The following is a 20,717-nucleotide window of genomic DNA, read 5'->3' on the forward strand; positions in this document are numbered from 1 at the left end:
GAGTTGTTCATTCTGAACAACTGGGATAATTTTTACTAGTCCTATTCCCCTAAAAGCAATTAGCCAGATATTCTTTTTCTTAATCCCCTTTGATTGTTATTTCTACCCTGCTGCTCGGTTCCCAGGAAACAGACCTTGGAGGTGGGATGGAGGCACAGTCTTTGTTCAACAAACATGCTGGTAGTTCTGAATATTTTCAGGTGTCCTTGGACATTTTGGGGAGAGCAGATGTTATATGATTTCAGGGTGTCCTTTGTCTCCAGTTGAAGATCGTCCGACCTCTGAAATCTCATGAGGAAATCTAACGGTTTTTCTTCGGCATAACTAGAAGACATCAACTCCTGCCAGTTTCATTAGGAAATGAGCTATTACGTTCATCTCCTTACAAAACCCCTGGTCTCTGAGAAGTTTCTCTCTCTGTGGTAATTTGGATAGGTCTGCTGCTTGTCAAAAGTGATCAGTCTTGATTCCTAAAAAGCTGTGGCTGGAATTCTAAGGGCAACCTGTTACGAATTGGCTTTTTGCATTAATAAGTCTTAAGTAGATATTGTCCCAACAAAATGGTAATCTAGAGGCTAGGTTCAAGTAAAAAACCCTTTGTGATTAAACAGGTTTTTGATGTTAAGTGGCCATTCATGCCATAAATAATTGACTACTCAAAAATAAGAACACAAGCCTCTCACATTTTACCTCATTTTAGCTAAGGATTTAGTTGACAAATGAATACTGGCAAATTCAGTGTGCTTTTAGAAATTACTTTTGCATGTACTTTGACCCAACCAAAACTTAAATTCCATTTCTTCACCCCAAATCAATCACAACATTTTGGCAACTGCATGATTAGAAGTATTCGTTTTCATTGTATATGCTGATGTATAATGGACGAAAGTTTGATTAAGAATGATAAGTAAAGGGTACTTTCAAGATTGTATCACTGGAATTGCAAGTATAATTAAGCCAAAATTCTGTTCTATGACTTTTCTTCCCACTTTATTTATGACTCAGAGTAATGCACCTTAGATGAGGGAATATTAATTAAGTGCTCCCTGCTTTTTCAATGATAAACTAAAAAGCTACCTTAATACTTCTGGGTAATTATTAGAAATAAGAACAGTGTGGGATAATAATCATTAACACTTACAGAGTACTTACTATGTACTAGGAGTATGCTAGTTTCTTTACAGAGATCATCTGACTTAATCCTGCACCTAAATCAGTTTCTATTGTTATTTCCATTTTACAGATGAGAAAACTGAGGTCCAAAGAGCTTAGTAAAGATACAAAGCAGTCTGACTCCAGAGCCCATCTTTTAACCATGATAATGAAGTAAAGAGAAGTATCTCCAATGACAGGGCTAAAGGGAGTGTAGGGTAGTAGGCAGTTATTAATTTTTCATAAGATTAAAAGAAAAGAACATAAACCAGAAGCATAAACCCTATAAAAATGGAGTCTATTCCCCAAGGAGTTGAGAATTGAAGCCTCTCTGAGAAGTGCAGCTCTTTATAGTCTTTAAATTTCAGCTTCGCGGGGGGCAATAGCAAATATCAACAATGACTACAGAAAGAACTCAGCACCCTCACAGGTAGGTCCAGAATTATCCTGATTCAAAGTAATCTTACAGTAGTGAGTATACCGCACACATGGTCTGCATGCATGTTGGTTGGTCCTTAGTTTAATTTTGGTTTTCAATTAAAGTGCAAAGTTATTCAACTTGGTTAGTTTGGCAAAGACTGTTAATACAAGTGTATAGCAACTGTTGATAATAAAGGGCTCACCTTGACCTTGGCGAGCTGTGAGGAAGTGCAGCTCAGCTCTAAGAAGTTAGAAGATATAGTATATGTAACAAGCCTTTCTACTGCATCCAGACTCCACCTCCTCTATTTTCTGTGCCACCTTTGGCATTATCTAGCTCAGGCCTCTTTCTTCCTTTTTAAACCCCATTGTTCTTTTCAGAAAGCAGGTGTTACCCTGCTCAGTTATGCTTCCCCTCATCTTTCAGTCTTCTATTCTTTTCCTTACTTATTTTGCAAGATCATCGTCTGGTATATTATACTTGGACAAAGCAAAAGCCTGTTTTCTTTCTGACATTTATCTGCCCCAACATACACTGGTAACTCTCCTCGGTAAGTTTATTTGGAAGTGGTCTCAGAAAACATGTCAGGACTGCACCTCTCAATACACTTAATACCCAGCGGCTCATCACTTTTGCACTGAGTAGGAATAAATCCACTTTTTTTTTTTTTTTTTTTTGCGGTACGCGGGCCTCTCACTGTTGTGGCCTTTCCCGTTGCGGAGCACAGGCTCCGGACGCGCAGGCTCAGCGGCCATGGCTCACGGGCCCAGCCCCTCCGCGGCATGTGGGATCTTCCCGGACCGGGGCACGAACCCGCGTCCCCTGCATTGGCAGGTGGACTCTCAACCACTGCGCCACCAGGGAAGCCCAATCCACTTGTTTTCAATACTTACTGTGCTTCCTTGAATATAGTATTTATCTTTTAATCTAGACACATACATTCTTTCCAGTTGTCTGAATCCTTGGGAAGTATTAAAATGATTTTGACTGAGCAGAATGTTAGGCGAAGTGTGGGAAGTGGTTTCAAATAAAATGAAATATGCATTCAGATATTATTAATTCTGAACTTTTAATACAACATGTGTGTTTTGAGTTGTCTACATGGGTTCATACACTGTAGAAACACTGATGAAATAAAGGGCTTAGTTGTGGTACTCAAAGTAAAGCGTATCAGGTAAAAAACCTGGTAGAGTCAAGACTCACCTATGACTTAATTAGGACCCCTTATCGATGTGTATTTAATTAGAACCAAATGTCCGGCACAACCAGAGACAAATATAAAAACACTTCTACCATCTAAGAGCAGGAATCTGCTTCTTAATTTTTCTCTTTCCATTTTAATGATTATAATGGCAGGTATGACCATTAGGAGACTGGTAGAACTGTTTGACATTCCAGGGGCTATGACCTAACTTAATACATTCACAAGAGCTGAACCCTTCGCTGAAGCTACATGCTTTCATTCTCACTCCTCACAGTTTTACACATGTTCTTGACCCTGTTTTATGTCTGACTCCTTATTACGTCAGACCACCCCAAAGCCACAACGAGGCCGCCTCACTTTTGGCTCCCAACGAATGGTCGCTATGGAACCATCTTTCACTGAGAAAGTCTGTAAAACTCCCTCGTGGTGAGGCACCTCTTCACAGCTGCATATCAAACTCCTTGGAAGGACATCCTCCATTATTATACAGAGAGCTCTTGTCAAAACTTGCTCCACATACCCAAAGCCAGGAAAAACTTTTTTTTTTCCCAGCTACAATGAACGCTGTAACCATCCTGTTTCCCATTTTACCTTGCCTGCTAGTAAGTTTATATCTCAGTTTTGCTCAATTACTTTGCATATTTTTTCTCCTTCCCTCCTACTTTACTGTATGGTTTTTGTTTTTTGTCAGGACAGGATGGTTTTATGTCTTTGGGTCCTTATGTTTTATTATAACCTTCTTAGAAGCTTACAAATCTTTTTAGAAATAGATGTTATATAAATAAGTTCTTATTCTCAACCTTTTTTATTTTCAATTTATATGTAATGCAATATTGATTTAAATCTTGATTTACCTCATCCTCTGGGCAGCCCATACATGTACCTCTGCTTATGATCTAATGGTTGAGTTCCATAGTTTTGGTTCTGAACTTATGAAAACTTTTCATAGGGGAATTTATTCCCCATGTCATTTATATCTAACCAACCCATACATATTTTATTGCTGTGGAATGGAGGTGGTGGTGCCCAAAGAAAGGTGATAGTAATGATGACTGGAGTTACTGAATACTTTGGCATATTTTGGGTACAGTAATGTATCTTTTAGCATATTATCAGAGACATTTCATAGCCAAGGCTTAGCTGTCAAGATTGGAAATGTTAAACTTTGGGAAGCAAACTCATTTTGAGACAAACCAGTTAGTTTCCTACGTCTTACTAACCGTCAGCTTCATCCAAGATTTACAATGCACGAAGCAAGCTGAATTGACTATAGGACCAATATAGAGGCTCTGTGTAATATCTTTGAATACCTTCATGTTGACATTCATCCATAATTCACAATTTCAGGATATGCTTCTTGGGGGGAAAGAGAAGAGGGCAGGGGCAGAACAACAATGCGAGAGTTCAAAAGGGTTGAAGATGCACTTGGGGTATTTGGATTGGCACTCTAGCGCTCACGGATGCTTGTGATTGCTTATCTGACCTATCTAAACTGCTGACGTCAAAAGAATTAGGCTAGAAATCTTATGATTACAGCTTTTCTTGTGATCTTTTCTGGTATTTCCTGTTTCCTGTCAGGCCAAATATACTTCGAGAGAGGGTTATTTTATGGCATCTCACCGTTTCTGTCTCAGGGAGAGCCAGAGGTACAGGGAGCACCAAGTAAAAATAATGGACGACATCACAAAGCTCTATCCGCCACCACTCCCCCATAGTCACTGACATTTCTTCTTAAACATCAGAAAAAGTTTCTGTAATGGTTCAGAGTAGGGTCTTATTTTTAATGGAACAAGGTCTATTATTCATTAAAAAGAAGCCACTTCAATTGTGTTTCTAACTATTACCTTATTTGGGTGACAAGAAGCAGGCAGGCTGTGCCTGGTAAAATGCAGGCTGCCAAGGAGGCTGCTGAGAGAAGGCAGACAGTTTCAGAGGAAAAAGGAGGAAGAACAGCCTCGAAAGCCTACACTTTTCCTCTGGAAACACACACACCTTGTAGAAGCAGGAAAGAAAAAAAGGGCGGTTGGGGATGAGCTTCATCAAATCTTGCCTAAACGTTGCTAAATCTTCAACTTGCTTTCTGAGCTTGGCACCGTGTTTGCAAAGACAGCCCGAGGGATTGAGAGGTTAACCCTCAATGGTTTATGGGCAAATGCACTGCAGACCCAAGCTTCCAACAGCCACACGTACTGGCTCTGTCTGGCCCACACCCCGCTGCAACTCTATCTCCAAGCGACAGGCAGAAGGAAGAACCATGGAACAGGATCACAGAAGCATCTCATTTATGATGATTTTAGCAACCAGCAGCTACCATCTCTATTTATCTCATACGTAACTTCCTTTAACCCCACGATCCTGTTTAAATTCTCAGCTCTAGTATTCTTTCCTGGTGAACAACTCACCTTTCAGTGCATCGCAGGCCCTCTAGATGGGGAAATTCACAAAGAGAGGGCTTGGGATATGCCCCCCACCACAATTCACAGTCAAAGTATGAAAACAAGAAAAAGATGTGTATACATACACACGTAAGTATGCGTTTACGGGTACATATATAACGAACTCTTGTTCGTGTAAGATGAACACCACACGCTATAGAACGCAATCACGGAGATGTTGGCGCTCGGCAGTGAAGAGGACAGAAAATTAGAATTAGAGAGATTATCATGTAGAGAGGCATTTTTGGAGTGGGGAGACTTAAAGTTTAGACCATGGCAGAAAGCATGACTGAGTCAACAGCACGGCTGTACATCAAGGAACCTCGAATTGTCTCCAAGCATGTTGTGTAACCTCCAAGTACATTTAATTTTCTTACTTAAGAAAATGCAGTGGTTTAACTAGAAGATCTTAAAGGCACTTTCTATTATACAATGCAAAGAATCCTCTACTTTCCACTTAACAGTTTTCAATGGTTCTGCAAAAATTAACATTTCTTGTTCAGGGGCAACCTGGTCTTATTAATGTCATGTCTTTCTATTTTTCTGTATTCTTTATGCCAAACATCAGACCAAGTTAACTTGACTAATCTCCATTTCTCCATCATTTCTTGTGATTTTCTGCTTCTGTACCTACATTCATGTTAATTCACCAAGAAAGTCACCTTGTTACACCTTGTTGAGATCTTAACCATTTTAAAGACATAGTTGTAATGACCAGTCCACATAAAGCCTTTGTAGGTCACTCTAGAGAGGGATGAGTTAACATCCAGTCCTCACGGATTAGCTGTCACACTTGGTTTATATTTGAGGAAGTAGTTTGACCTAACTCAATACATTATAAGCTACATAAGAATTGTGTTTTTCTTATACGTTTTCTCTTGAAAGAACAGTTTGCTTAAAAAAAATGGCAACCTGAATTCAGGGAGAAACGTGACTTGAAAAATTAGGAGGGATAGGCTGTTCCAAGATTGTGAGGATAAATTGTGTCAGGTTTTGAATTTGGGGAAAAGATGAGCACGACTTTGAATGGGAGGTCTGGATGAAAGAATATTAAGGATGTAAATCCTTCAGGACAGGCTGGTATCAGGTGGTACAGGGTGTTGGCTTGATGATTTGTGTATTATTTCCTGTAAAATGCTATAGCACTTGGGAAAGTTGGTTTGTAAGTTAAAGAAAAAATATTCATCGTCTCAAAATTCTCAATATCTACCTAATACGGTCAATGAACACCAAACTGATGGTTAAAAATCCATTGGTATCCTTACCCCAAGTCCAGTTCTCCACCAGCCATTGTTGCTAGAGCGACCTTTCGAAACTAAAATTTATCACTTCCCACTTAAATTATTTGAAGCCTTCTCATTGCCTGGAGGAAATACTCCTTAGAAAGGCAGATGAAGCCCTTGGTAACCTGTCCCCCAGTTTGCCTTTCTAGTCTCATCCCTAGCCGTCTTCCTGATATACTTCATATCTCACGACTTGGCATTGCCCAGAATTTCTTGCATTTGGTCCTACTATTTCTTTTTCCTGAAATGCCCTCCATTTCTTCTTCATTTGGAGAAATATAACTTACTTTGAATGGTACCTCAAAATAACCTCCTCTCTGAAAACTTCTTTACCATCCATAATACAGACAGAATTAATCGCTCCCTTGTGTGTTGGCACAGACTTTGTGTAGCTACCTCCAGTGTAACATATGTCACCTACCTAGCCTGCCCTATCTATCTATCTGTGACTGTCTGTCTGTCCAACCATTCATTCGTCTATTTACCTCAACTTTCTTGGTTCATGAATTTTTATTTTTTTAAGGAACCAAAACGGTGTCTGGCACATGATAATCACTAAAAATCTTAGTTGAATAAGCAGTCTTAATCTTTCTTCAGTGTTCCCAGAGAGTATTATTTCTACTGTATCTTAAAACATATGCCATTCTGCCTCGGTATCAGTAAGTTACTTATAGATCTGTGTGTTCTAACAGGTCGTAATCGCTCTTCCTTCTGCTTTCCTCCCTGGTACATTAACAATGCTACACACTGAGTAGACACTCAAAAGATAATTATTCAATTGAATAATTGAATAAACCTAGAACTTTGAATTATTTACTTCCTTTTCTAAGTATCTTGAATAAACAACCAGTAAATATAGGTCTCAATTTCTTCTATTTCTAAATGGGGAATAAATCCCCATTCAACTGATGCTTATTGTACAGTAGAATAAGCTAAATACTTGTATGTAACATCAAAACATCATCTTCTATTCTGTGACCTAGAATGTTCCTAATTATTTTTGGAGTGTTGGAGACATTTTCAAAAATATTTTCAAAGCAAAATTTGTTTTAGTCCAATTTTGTCTATTCACATTCTAGGTGCATTTATCACCAAATCAAAGAATAGGGCATTTAGGATGACAGAGGGCAGAAATCATCTGCTTTAGAGTTTATAAAGTCCAGTGAATTCACAATTCTTGATTTTATATACCAATTTAATTGACAAGGAAATATTTTCTTTTGTTCTACTGTAGAATTAGGGATTGATCCAAGAAAAACAGTGCAGAACTCAACTAATATTCAAGAGAGATAACAAGGGCAAAAAAGATAGGTGTACCTAAACCTCAGGTGAGTTACAGAGAGGATAGGGAAGGAGACAGCAGTTTCTGTGTACCAGCTACCACGAAGGAGGCAATAATGGCTCCTATGACGACACTTGAAAAAAAAATTGATCCCTGTTATCATATGTAAGGCTACTGTTCTTTCTACCAGTACATGCCTCCCACCCCATCTTCTCCCTAGGGGCCAAGGTGCAGAGAAAGGAGAAGAACTCTAGAAATTTCCAATTAGCACATTTAAGCGATGATAATGTAGCAGACCTGACCAGAGTACAACGCACTGTATGATTATGACGACAATCCTCATTTGCATTAGATAGAAAACCTCAGCTTTCAATGTGGAACCTGATCATAAAGGTGTGACTTGTACACATCCTGCTTTGTGCATTACGATCATTCACCTGAACTTTTCAGTGTCAGAGTCCTGAGATGGTTACTGAAATGCACATGCATATTTTTGGAAAACGAGAAAGAGGGAGTAGAAAGCGGAGAATGATTGGGTTCGGCACATGCATGGGAATGTAACTAAAATAAATAATATTGAGCATGCGGTACTTAAGTACAGGGCTCAGCACATGGTAGCACAACCAGTGGATAACGGAGAGCATGTTTTTGGAAATATATCCATGTGATTTTTCTTTTGCCCTCTCTTGTGTGTATCTTCCCCATCCGTCCCACCACAGGCAACCATTAGGGATGATTAGGAATGCTATAGCAAGAAGGAAAGGAGAGTGAGTCAATATTCATAATTTCATCTTCAGAGTAAGGGTTTTCATTTTTGTTTTTTTGTTTTCATTTGTGTGCGTGTGTGTGTGTGTGTGTGTGTGTGTGTGTGTGTGTGTGTGAGAGAGAGAGAGAGAGAGAGAGAGAGAGAGAGAGAGAGAGAGAGAGAGAGAGAGAGAAAGTTTGTAGCAGAACAATGATCTTAATAACTGGACTTTGTGGAAAGATAAAGAGACTCTCTACAGTCATTTGTCAGGTCTCATTAACATTGAGAGGTAGGCTGTGGATACGGTTTCTTGTCCCTTCCATATTGAGGCTTCTTTCTGGAAAAGAGGATATGGCACAGAGTAAGGCCATCTACTCCTGACACCCTGAAGAATTGTGGGAAGAGAAGCAAAGGCAGAGCCCAGTGGTCAGATGGACATGCTTCCCCATCTCAGACCGGCACTTTATGTTGCGTGTGGTCGAAACATTCAGTTGAGTGTGCGGGAGCCCAAGACACATTCACCAGATAGTACCTTGGAGAGGAGCAAGGGGAAGGAAAGTATTTATCCAAAAGAAGTCATTTAATCCAGAAGAGACTGACCACCACCTCGTTAACTAGCGAGTTCAAATTTTCTTACCCCTCATTAGGGTGGGTTCAAGGAAGCTTTGATTAGTTGAAGAAAAGAAACAGGCTACATGTATTGTACATTTGAGTGTGGGAATTTGAGATCCCTGTGACAGATGTTTTTAACAGTGACTGTTTCCTCTTCATTTCTGTATGTGTTTTTGATTCCTCTTCTTACACTTGGATCCACTTTCTTCGCAGTGTCCTCACCTCACTTCCTTCTCCTTGGTGCTCTATGCTTGACCCCACCTGTCTCCTTCTCTTTTCTTTCTCAATCATTTTCTTCAGCAAATTCTATTTACTTTTCTGAATACATTTTTTGTCACAGATCCTCTAAATGAGTATGTCTTTGGGTTTTCCTAAGTGCTCATCAAGTCTGTAGATTTCTGTGCCATCCAAAAAAGAGATGGAGAAGGAAGCAAGAAAGAGAACCTTGTGCTTTGGCTTTAATTCCAGAGGTCGAGGAACATCTGGAGATTTAATGGGAAAAGTTCTAACGATTACATTATATGTCCTATTACCCTTGGTTATTGAATTTTCTTTTAAAATACCCTGACTAAAGTTTTACATTCATTCCCATTATATCTCTCACCATGATTTTACTTTACAATTTTCTGGATTCTTCACCTTTCAATTTCTACTACCGGGTACGTGCAACCGCATCCTACTCAATCTCTCTTGAAATCTGTCCTTTTCTTTCTAGGGATTTTGTTTTTCTGGAGTAGTCCTGGACCCTTGGACTCCTTTTAAGGCCATACACAGCTAAACCCTGCTTTGCCTTTGTCAAGTATGCCTTCCAATTGCATACAAGGTTGACTTTTAGGTTTTATCTTGTTACTAATGATACAGACTGTCATGTTCCCTTAGCACTGTGTGAGAGCCCAAGAATAACAAAATGTTCAGGACAGGGGCTTGCTTTATAATCTATAAAATATCATGCCATGTGGATATTTTAGGTGAGGAGAAGTACTCTGAAGGAAGGGTCTCTGATAATTGTGTATTTTGAGGAAATCTGAGACAAGTGCACAGATACAAATCCAAACCCTTGGGGTGATCTCTTAACATTTTGGAGATGGAAGTCAATTCTAAATAGAAATCCATGGAAAGGCAGAGAGAGATAAACAGAAAAACAAAGAATAAGGTCTACATTGTGTGTACATCTAGGCTAGAGCATTGTATTAAATCACAAGTACTTTGAACTTTGCTCCCTATCATATTTTTGATATGGTGATACGCACTACTATGTATTATGAAGTAGACTGATAATTAAAGAGAGAAAATATCAGATAATAGGAGAGGGCACACACTTTGAGTTGCTTTTGGTCTTTTAACAATAAAGCTTATAACGTTTTCCTTTTAGAAATTAGATGCAAAAGTCAATGCTTTGCTGCTCAGTGAAACCAGTCTTGTTAAAAAAAATAAGAAAAAAGAAAAGAGAAGCTGTTTCCAGGCAAAGAGCAGAGGACATGGGAATAACATCCTCTATTCAGCTCCATGCCCCCAAAAGCTCATTTGTAGAGCCGGGTAAACACACACCTTCCGCATTCTATTTTTGAAATTACATTGAGGAATATACAGACTGTTATCTGTAAAAGAAGCAACTTTTGAAACTTTAGTTGATGTAAAATGTTCCAAGATTTATGAACAGAGTAATTATTTTAAAAGTATATAAAAGCAGGCATAATTTACATGCATTACTCTAAAATTTGGTAATTATCAGTAAATGACAACTCTTCTGTATGAAGAGAGAACTGTCTCGTATTAGTTTTGCACATACTTTATACCTTTTAAATGGTTCTGACATCCACTCTTGTGTATTCTTTTCTTTTACTTTAAAAGCCGTAATGACTAATACTGATCTTCTGCCAGAATGTAAGTTTAAAAATGACTCCATCAAAAGCAAGAAATAGAATTCATATTCTTAAGTAATCGTGCCTAGAAAAGAATGTTCATTCATGCATTTAATGGCAACTCATAAGCTATTTTATTCCTTCTGATAATTTTCTTTTTTTCACTTATCAAAGTGTATTGAGTGGCTGACATGTGGAAGATGATAGGGAGAACACAAAGAAAATAGAATGTTCTCCAGATTCTCAAAAAGCTGAAAGTCTAGGAGGGGAGGAAGAAAATGTATATTAATTATAATAAAATAAAGTGGTTTGCCTGTGAAATAAATACAAAGAAAATTCTGTAAGACTTCAGAAGAGAAAGGCACACCCTTCCTCGGTAATCTCATAAGGGCTTTGTGTGGGGAACGGCGTGTGAGTGAGGTCTTAAAAGATGGCAGAAGTTGGGGACATGGAGGGAAGTAATTTTAGACATTGGCAACAATGAGCAGAAAGCACGTAGGAAGCTGTGGGATGCTTGTCCTATCTGGGTGGAATATAAGTGACAAGTCAGGTGATAAAAGTTAGCTAGTTTCAGAGTGTGGAGTGCTTTGAATGCAGGATGGTAGAATTTGGATTTTCTCTACAGACAATGGAAAAATCATTGAAGGATTCTGAAGAGGGGGGAGATCTATTCTGAGTTTTCTTTTGATGTTATTGATCTAAATGATGGAGGAGAAAGAAGAGGGGTGGAGAGAGTACTGGAGTTGGAGGCTATTGGAAGATAATACACCAAACAACATGAGGTTTGGCTAAGGGCCATGTAACGGAATAGAAAGAAAGCAATGAATGTGAGTAAGTTGTTGAGGAAATAGCAGCGATATCAGTAATTATGCTAGTGAGCACTTGCTGAGCCTGTGGTAGGATGTAGGCTCTTTTTTAGGCACTGTTTTGTATTATCTCACTTAATCCTCACCTTTTGCAAAGGTGCTGCTGTTATTCCCCTGTTTTTTAAAAGAAGGGGAAACAGAGGCACAGAGAGGTGAAGTAATTTGCACAGTTTACACAGTCCATAAGAGAGAGGCAGGACTTAAAATTTAAAAAATCTCAACTCTGCCAACGACACTCTTAACCTATTCTATGGAATTGGAGAACTGGTGGGAGCGGTTTTTTGTTTTTGTTTTTTTTTAAATGAACAAGTGAAGGTTTATGTAATCCACATGAACTGGGAAGTACGAGGGAGCAGTTTGGAATCTGGGTTTCTGCAGGAGTGATGCCATTTATGAAAACTAGGAGGTCTGGTGAAGCACAGGTTTAGTTCAAGGAGTGATGACGTGTCCCAGTTTTCACTCAAATTTGCATTCACATTTAAAGAATGGATTGACTTGTCAATGGTTATTATCTAGTATAGCTACAGGATGAGTGGAGGCTAATGTCTACAAGAACATAGAAAAATGCTTTGAATTAATGTCAAGTTATCTACTGTTAAGACTAATTGATTCTTTGATCAAAGCAATTTGTCCTGCTTTGAATGAAATCATTAATATTGAGGAGTATTTGAAAGTGCGCTTGAAGTTTTTACTAGTGTTTTTGAATTTTACTGGCCAATTTTTATAGCCAGTACTTTCAGTTGACATAGAGGTTGAAACTAACAAATGCTTGTTTTCACACTGAAGTTCTAGATAGAATTCTGATTCATAAATTCATAATTGTTCTCTTCTTATTAAGTTTGATTGCTCCCTGAATCTTTGGTGCCTACCACAGTCCGTGGTATACACTACATGTCTAATAAATGCTCCTTGATTTATAATAATAAAAGTGTTCAGTCTTCAACATATTTAATTTATAGCATGCTTGACACTTGAGATATTTAAAAATAGCCTCTTTGTCAATCTGAATTGTATAGCTCTGGAATCAGTGAATTGTTTCAGAGATTTTCCCTTCCGAAGCTGTTTGATTTTTAGGGTTCAGTATAAAGCAAATTTCTGATATTTTTATTCTTCTTGAAGACAAGACAAGTTACAATGGCTACGGGGAAAATGAATGCTTTTTTCTTTTGAGGGAGGTGTGTGTTTTATACATTTCTGTAACCAAAGGCTGTTGAAATGGAAACAAGCTTAATAAATAAGTAAAACATAATGTAAAATTTAGACCAGAGATACCAAAATGAATGGTAAGTTCCACAGCTGCAGAGTTTGCAGGTATTTGGTTGAATTCTGAAGTCAAATTATTTATTCAACTAAGACCAAGTCCTGCTAGGGGATGTCTAGTCTTAGGCTGCTGACTAGAATCACAATTAGAATAATATTTGCACTCAGAGCATTTAAGAAACCGTTTATTTATTCCCCATCCTTCTTCCCTCTCCTCACTCCCCACTTCTGGGCACGCTCTGACCACCATGCTTTGAAGCTTATTTTCTATTGGTAATAGATGGATAATCTCCCCCTGGGAATCTTCTCAGCACTGGAAACTTGGACCTAAAACTAAAGCCCACAGAATGAGTTTAAAAATGTAAAGGAGGCACAATTCTTTGACTTATTTTCCATGGTAATATTATTTTTCTGCTTTGACCAAGGCTTATATCGCATCCACAGCCTCCGTGTTTGTCCAGCTACATGTAATCAGTAAAACAATATCTTGGTTTAAATTGAAATTACCCAGCTTGTGCCTCAATCATGTCAGTTCTGTGGATTAGACTTGGATGACTGAGATGGTCTGGTTCTGACACAATGTCAAGGTCTGGACAAGTTGTTTAGTCTCTAGCTCATTATTCGCCTCGTTTGTGTTAACTAGACAGTTAGACCATCCTTTGTTTGCTTCATAGAGGGAAAATGATGTGAGTATTAATACAATTAAATACTTGGGTAAGGGGTAATGAACTGAGCTGACACTCCAACTTTGGGCATGCCGATACGTTCCAGAGTCCCTCTCCAGGGCAAACAGTGCCTCTGCTCATGTCCAGCTCCTGGCGGCACGCTTAGAAGCATGCACCCGGAGGTGTGACTTTGAAGAGCCTCTCTTCCTCCTATCATCCCCCATTCCCTCCTCCAACCTATTGCTTTAAAAGTCGCTTTAGTCTCCAGCAAAGATGTTCCCACTTCCTCCTCCCTAGCTCGTCCTTGCTCTCTTCAGGGGACTCTGTTCCTGTCTGTCTTCCATCACTCACAGTTCAGTATATTTCATCTTAAACATCTCTCATGAATACATATGTATGCATTTATTTTTCCATAAATCCTTTTGCTCTCTCCCTTCATTACCTAAGCAAAATCTCAGAACACTTTTCTATTTCCGTTATGAGAAACAAAGTTCCAGTCTTGACTAAGGAGTATGGGTACAAGTAATGATGCCCTTCACTAAGGAAAAAAAAAAGCTGGAACTTTTAAAGTTAAATTCAACTTATTAAGAACGGTGACATCCGTCTCTAAAGTTCTCTGGACTGTTGGTTCTCTTCAGAAGTTCTGCAAGTTCATGGTTTTTAGAAATGTAAACTCATTTATCTGTTATCACAAGCAGTTGAAATATACATAGAATGTTATAGTATTTAATGTTCCTGTTTTTAGTTACTAGCATGGCAAAAAACTGTGTGCTGTAAGTGTAAGATGTTAAGTTCCTACAGGCAAAGAGAGTAAAGGAGAGGGAATAAATGACTGTGGGAGAAGATTTGGGGGTGGGGATGGAGATCAGGAGAGTCATTATAGAGAAAGGGATGCCTGAGCTGGACTTTGTATTTGAATAAAAATTTTCAATGGCCCAAGCCAAAAAAAGACATTCTAAGCATAAGGCAAGGCTCAGAGGTAGGGCACCAATTGATGCATGTTGATGAACAGTTAAACTGTCCCATGTCGTCAAAGCATAAATTGTTCAAGGATTCTGAGGCAAGGGTCAGATTCCAGGAAGAGAGGGAGGGAGGGAGGGCGGGAGGGAGGGAGGGAAAGAGAGAGAGACCACCATGTGTCTTGGTGTTTTCTACTTAAACCCCTGTACTCAAAATGAAGACAGTTTAAACCATCTCCTTCTAAAAGTGGAAAGATTCCAGGCTTTTGGAAATATTCTACCCTCACCATCACGCTGTTACGGTGAGAATGGCACAGAAGCTTGATGTGAGGAGGAAATGCAGCCTCAGCAACAAGATGAGAGAAACAATAAGACAATTTGGAAAGTGAAGCAACTTGCCTTTGGGGTTTCAACATATGGCCCCATGCTGCGTATATGAACGATAATGGCTTTATGTCCATGTCAGAAAGTGTGAGCCCCTCATCTCCTTGAGGCTGGGGAGGCAGGGAAGGAAGAAGAGAAGGTAAACAGATAGCTTGTGGGGAGGTGTTGAAATAGAGCTTGGCCTCCTGGAAGGCAGGATGAAGGGACCAACAAAGCAGGGGCAGTCTCCCTGGGAAGCAGCATGGCTGCTGAGATATATTCCACAAAGGGTGAGGCAGGGGTCCAGGGGCACATTAAGACTCAGTTAGCTCAACTTCATAACATCCAGAAAAATGTAGCTTTTAAGTGACAAAAAGTTATAGGGGTTTTGTTTTCTCTCTGTAGTATTGCTTTTTCAGGAATTAGACACCTGCTAGTATATAATATAAAGAATAATACACACATATCTCTACAGACATGCTAATATCTGTTAAATTAAGTAGTTTTACCAAAAGTGTAATTTGAAACATGCATTTTAATCATTTAATATACTGAAACAAACCAGAGCAGTAGAAGTTGAAGTGTCACAGTTAAGTTTTCTGCCCAGGTGGGTTTTTCCATTTTTCTTGTACTCACATGAAATATGGGATGGCTTTAGCATTACCTCATTTTTTCTGACCAGGACCCATTTCCCTGGGCATCCATCTCCCAAATGCCACATAAACGTCAGTCTCATTGGTTTCCTTCTCTTTCCTAAGTATTCGTTGTTTACTAGAGACCAATACTGTTGTTTTTTTAATTCCTTTCCAATCTTTTTTTTTCTTGCCCAGAGCATTATTTTTTAATAATGTTCATTTTAGATCATCAGGCAACTTAAAAAAGGTTTCTGCATAAATGATTAAAAACAAGATTAGCCGAGTTTTGATTTCCTAGTCTTTTTCCACGAGAAAAAAAGAGAGGTACTTTTTGGTATTGCTTTTCCATCTAGGCCCCCATCTCTCACCAACAATGGCATGTCAGGATTCCATGCATAGGGCTAGCCAAAACTTCAAATGCATAAACACATGCTCACATTCGTTCTTCTAAAGCAAACCATCACTTTCCAAATATCTACCAACATATTCCCCTAAGGAAGAGTGCATCCTGTATTCTTAGTGTACGGAGTTAGTGTATCGGAGTCCCATCCTCCACAGGGATCCTAGGTATGTTTGTGGTGTGGTACCCCCTGTTAAAAACACAGCAAAGTGTTCCTCAACTGTCCCAAACACAGCACATTCTTATAACATAACAAAGCTCCTATGAACCATCATTTCCAAATCTGTGAGTTGATTTTTCCTGATATCAATGGAGAAATCTGTATTATTGTCATTTGTCAAAAGGGAAAACTGAGGCAAGGAAGTTTATCAACTTTCTCATGACATAAAAAACAACCAGGCCAAACTCAGTCCTGGGAAGATTTATACATGCTGTAGTTCCACAGTTTAAAATGAGAAAATATATTTTACTTTCTATAAAGCATTACAAAAAAGCAACCCAAGAAGAATATTCTCTCAGAGGTAACTGTCTTGTCAATAAGAAATTGCAGAGGCAGGATAGACACCCAATTTAAAGAGCACGCAATTTCATCCCCTCCCTATGGAGACTGAAACTTAGGAAATTTCACTTGTTTAAGCCACAGGGCAAACAAGTGACAAGCTAAGCCCAGATCCCAGGTTTCTTGATTGTCTGTCTGTTCATGCTCCTACTCCCACCTCGCTCTTAATTTTAAGATGCATTTCTATAATAGAGCAAACGTTTATTAACCACAGCCCTCGGGCCCTATGCTGCAGTTTGTCTTCCTTCCTTTTCCCATTTGTATTTCGTGGGCTCTCCAAGGAAGGGACTGAAAGTCATGAGACTTGGCCCTGGTACCTTTCACACCTCCCACAGCTGATTTACCTGGAAAGCTGTGGAGAGCATCTTCGTTCTCCAGAATGCCTCTCTGTTTGGTCGCCTGCAGCTCACTTGTGGATTTCCAAACCAGCTTTACCATCCTGATCATCTCTGGCAAGTCCCAGGGCAGCGGCCCCTGCCGGCACACCGGCCGGCTGCCCAGGGAGGAGGGCAGCACACCTTCTGGGGCCGTCCACCTTCTGCCCAGCTCTGCCGAGTGGAAGTAGCGCTCGAGCACAGGCATTCTGCCCTGGTCTCCAGAAGAGGAGGTCGCGCTGCTGCGGCGGCTGCTACCAGAGGGGAAATTCTTCCCAGGCAGGGGAAGGCGAACCCCCGGAAAATCCTCTCCAGCTTCGGAAAGGCAAGCCTCCTCCAGCCTGGCAAAGCCCTGTCCCTCCAGTCCCTCCACAAACACTGACGATGAGAGCGACTCACTTCCCAAGGTTTCTCACTGGTGAGAACGGTTCCTGTCCTCCTGCCTTAGAGAGAGAAAGCATTTTTTTTCCCCTTCTCTCTCAGGCACTGACTTTGCAGCACTTAATTAATCCCAGGCTACAGCTGGAACGACAGCAGGGGGGAAAAAGGCCATGGAGGCTTTAGCCTTCGCTTTTTCTCTCTTCTGATTTATTTGTCCTCGAGTCTCTTTTGGTGCTTGTCAAAGTTTGTCAAGTGGCTTGTTTAGCCCTCAGGGACTTCAGGCAAAGATGTGGGGCGGCGCCCCTTTGCCAGCCTCCCAGGGGGTCCTCCAGAGACCAGTTACCTGAAGGTGTCAGGTAAGGAGTCACCCCTGTGGTGCAGGAAACCTAGACGCTTCCCTGGCTCCAGCCCTGCAAGCATCAAGGAGAAAACAGGGGAAGCTCGGCATCGCAGCTGCTTCTCTCCGGAAGGTCTGGCTGGGGGCCACCTTACCCTCTCACCACAGTGTGCGCTGGACTGGGGCTCTTCAGAAGGCTCTTGGGTTGGTCCTGGGCACCACGGTTCACACACTCCCCTCCTCCACACCCCTCCCCCTTCGCTGTCACTTGCTTTTCAGCAAAGTTAACTGGGTTTTGGCCTATTAGTCAAGTCCCTTTGTAACCTCAGCTGCCCTTCAGCTGGAAGGGAAATAACATGGAATCACATTCCAAAGCTAACTGTGAAAGAAGTGAATTGGGGAAGCATCAAGGTCCTCGTGCAAACGTGCGGTGCGGTTGCAGAGTCTGGACAAATAGCTGGGCATGGTTAAAAACTCATTTCAAAGGACTAGTAATTTCCTTTAATAATAATTTTAAACTAGATTTGTTGGGGGCATAAATGACAGTGAAAAGAAAGTGTTGAAGGTTCACTTTCCAGAGACAGAGCGCTGTGGACATAGTATTTTGGCCACAAACTGCTCCCCCCACCTGACAGTGGTTCAGTTGAGGACGATCGTGGGCCATGTGTCTTGGATCCTGAGGCTCAGAGCTGGAGACGCTTACCCGAGAAGTCAGAACCCGTGCAACAGAAAGGGATGGCCCCCGGAGCTAGTGTGCAAAGCCCTGGACACAAACAAAAGTGGGATGCTATTATATTTGGTACTTTTGCCAGCAAATTGGGTTTGTAGGAACAATTTGAACTTGTGCATTCACGTGAATAGCTCCTATTTTCTTGGGGAGGCCATTGTAACAATCCCATCTTTCTCTCCTTTTCATGTCTCCGTATTGCAAAGTGCATTATTTTGCTTGGCATTTTATTTTGCTGATGTACAATCTGTTGCTTCTGCTCTACATTCTTTTTGGGGCTGTTTTATCACACAATCATCTGATGTTTCTTTAGGGGAGAGCAGAGGGGACCTGGAGGAGAGGAGAAAGACCACTGTAGGGTGTGTATTATTTTCATCGCCCTTACCTCATACTTTAAAAGTTGAAACTAGCAAAGGCTACTGTAATTTTGTTGTTGTTGTTATTATTATTCCTCTAGACCCATGGTTAAGGAGTTTAGTTTTCCACACTGAATTAAGTGGCTTTTCTTTTTTCTGGATGGAAAAGTACACTGGCAAACCTACTGTCTTTCCTAATAGGCAAAGAAGGGTCAACATCCTTTAAGGATAAAAAACAACAATAAAAGACATTTAACACACTGCTTCTTGTGAGTTTCATGATTAAAATATCGATCAAACAGCTCTTCCTATTAACAACCAGATATTCATAAACCCAACTAGGGAATAATCAATGATCCACTTATGAGAAAGATGTGCCTTTTTAAACTTCCCTCTTTATAAGGGATGAAGGGATTTAAGCCTCAGTCTGACAGTTCCACCACTTTTGACAGCCCTCCCAATTCTTATCTTACCCTTCCATCAGAATGGAGGCATTCAGGCTCTCTAGAATTGAGACACTTTTATTTAATAAGCACATGTAGGCTGTTGTACTCTATTAGCATATTTCCTGAATAATGTCTTATACTCACTCCTCAGTCACAAACTTCCTTGACATAACAACCGAAGAGTTTCCTAAGTGTTTGACTATTTTTATTTTTGTTCAGTTATTTTGCAATAGTACTTTGCATCAGGATATCCTGACCCTCAGAACAAAGGGGTTAAGAACAAAGAAAACAAGTATATGGTATAATATGTCACATACGCTAATGTATTAAGAATATAACTCTTCATTGCACATATTTCTTCAAGAACGGCTTTCTTAAAAAATCCAAGGATATGAGTTTCCACTGTATTTTCTATATTGTCTTACATATTTCCTCGTAAAAATATCTTAGAGAAGTTGCAAAACGTTGAATCACTGAACATGAATACTTCCTTGTGGAAATGAATTAGGGCCAAGCAAATACCATCTTAAATTTTCATTCTCAAAGAGGAATCTCCTTCATCTGGATATTTGAAAATTAAAAATATTGCACAATTAAAACCAAAAATTCTCCCCAACATGGGATTATCTTCACTCCAGGGTAGAAGTGCAGAAATACCACAAGGAAGGTCATTCTCATGGTATTTCTGGCTCACATAGAAACAGGAAGTACAGGAAATCTTGCGAGAAAGCTTGGCTCAGGAGAATTTTGGCTCAACTGCAGGTTCAAGAGAGTGGGATAAACCGATGAGATGCTAGCACTTGTTGGACTAATATTGCTATCCCTCACAAATTCTCTGAAAGGTGGCTTTGTTCCATTCTGTAGGCTGGCATCTCTTTTGTCTTAAAGACAGTTACTTTAGAAGAGCATGTCTGTAAACCTATGATTTTTCCCTTACTCAGTGAACATCATTCACCTATTATTATACTAGGGATGGGGAGAAGGGGCTGATGGGGAAGTTCTGTGCCCTGAGGACTCATGGAGCAAAGAGATCTATGTGACTCTGTGACTTGTAAGATTCTTATAAGTCTTAATATTTGTAATTAATGTGCTACAAATAGGAAATTTAAAATGGACTTTCAAAATAATTGCATTTTTTTTCAGGCATTGTGAGTCAACCTAACATCCCGGTAAGAGGGAAATAGCGTAGTTCTCTTCTTGTGTGAAGGAAATGTAATGAGAACTAACAAAGTCAAAACCACTTGTTCCAATGGATACCTAATTCTATCAAAAATACTTTGCTGTGTGTTTGCAGCTATAAAGGAAAGAATTGATAACCACAATGCTGAAGTATATGACCAAGAAAAAAGATTTGAAGACATAATGTTTTAGAACCTGGATTATCTTGAAGAAT

The 20,717-nt window shown here is 39.9% G+C and overlaps 1 protein-coding gene across 5 annotated transcripts in view; it reads right to left on the bottom strand.

The window, feature by feature from the left end:
* PDE7B (phosphodiesterase 7B) overlaps positions 1 to 17,816 on the bottom strand; it is a 151,639-nt gene extending 133,823 nt beyond the window's left edge. For all 5 annotated transcript variants that reach the window (XM_060167781.1, XM_060167782.1, XM_060167780.1 and 2 more), the window contains exon 1: positions 17,048 to 17,816. In XM_060167781.1, the coding sequence (XP_060023764.1) occupies positions 17,048 to 17,285 (238 nt within the window). In that variant the 5' untranslated portion in view covers positions 17,286 to 17,816. The remainder of the gene's footprint in view (positions 1 to 17,047) is intronic.
* Between the last annotated feature and the right edge of the window lie 2,901 nt (positions 17,817 to 20,717).

Source organism: Lagenorhynchus albirostris, chromosome 12 (assembly GCF_949774975.1).
Source record: "Lagenorhynchus albirostris chromosome 12, mLagAlb1.1, whole genome shotgun sequence".
In the NCBI taxonomy this organism is placed as follows: domain Eukaryota; kingdom Metazoa; phylum Chordata; class Mammalia; order Artiodactyla; family Delphinidae; genus Lagenorhynchus; species Lagenorhynchus albirostris.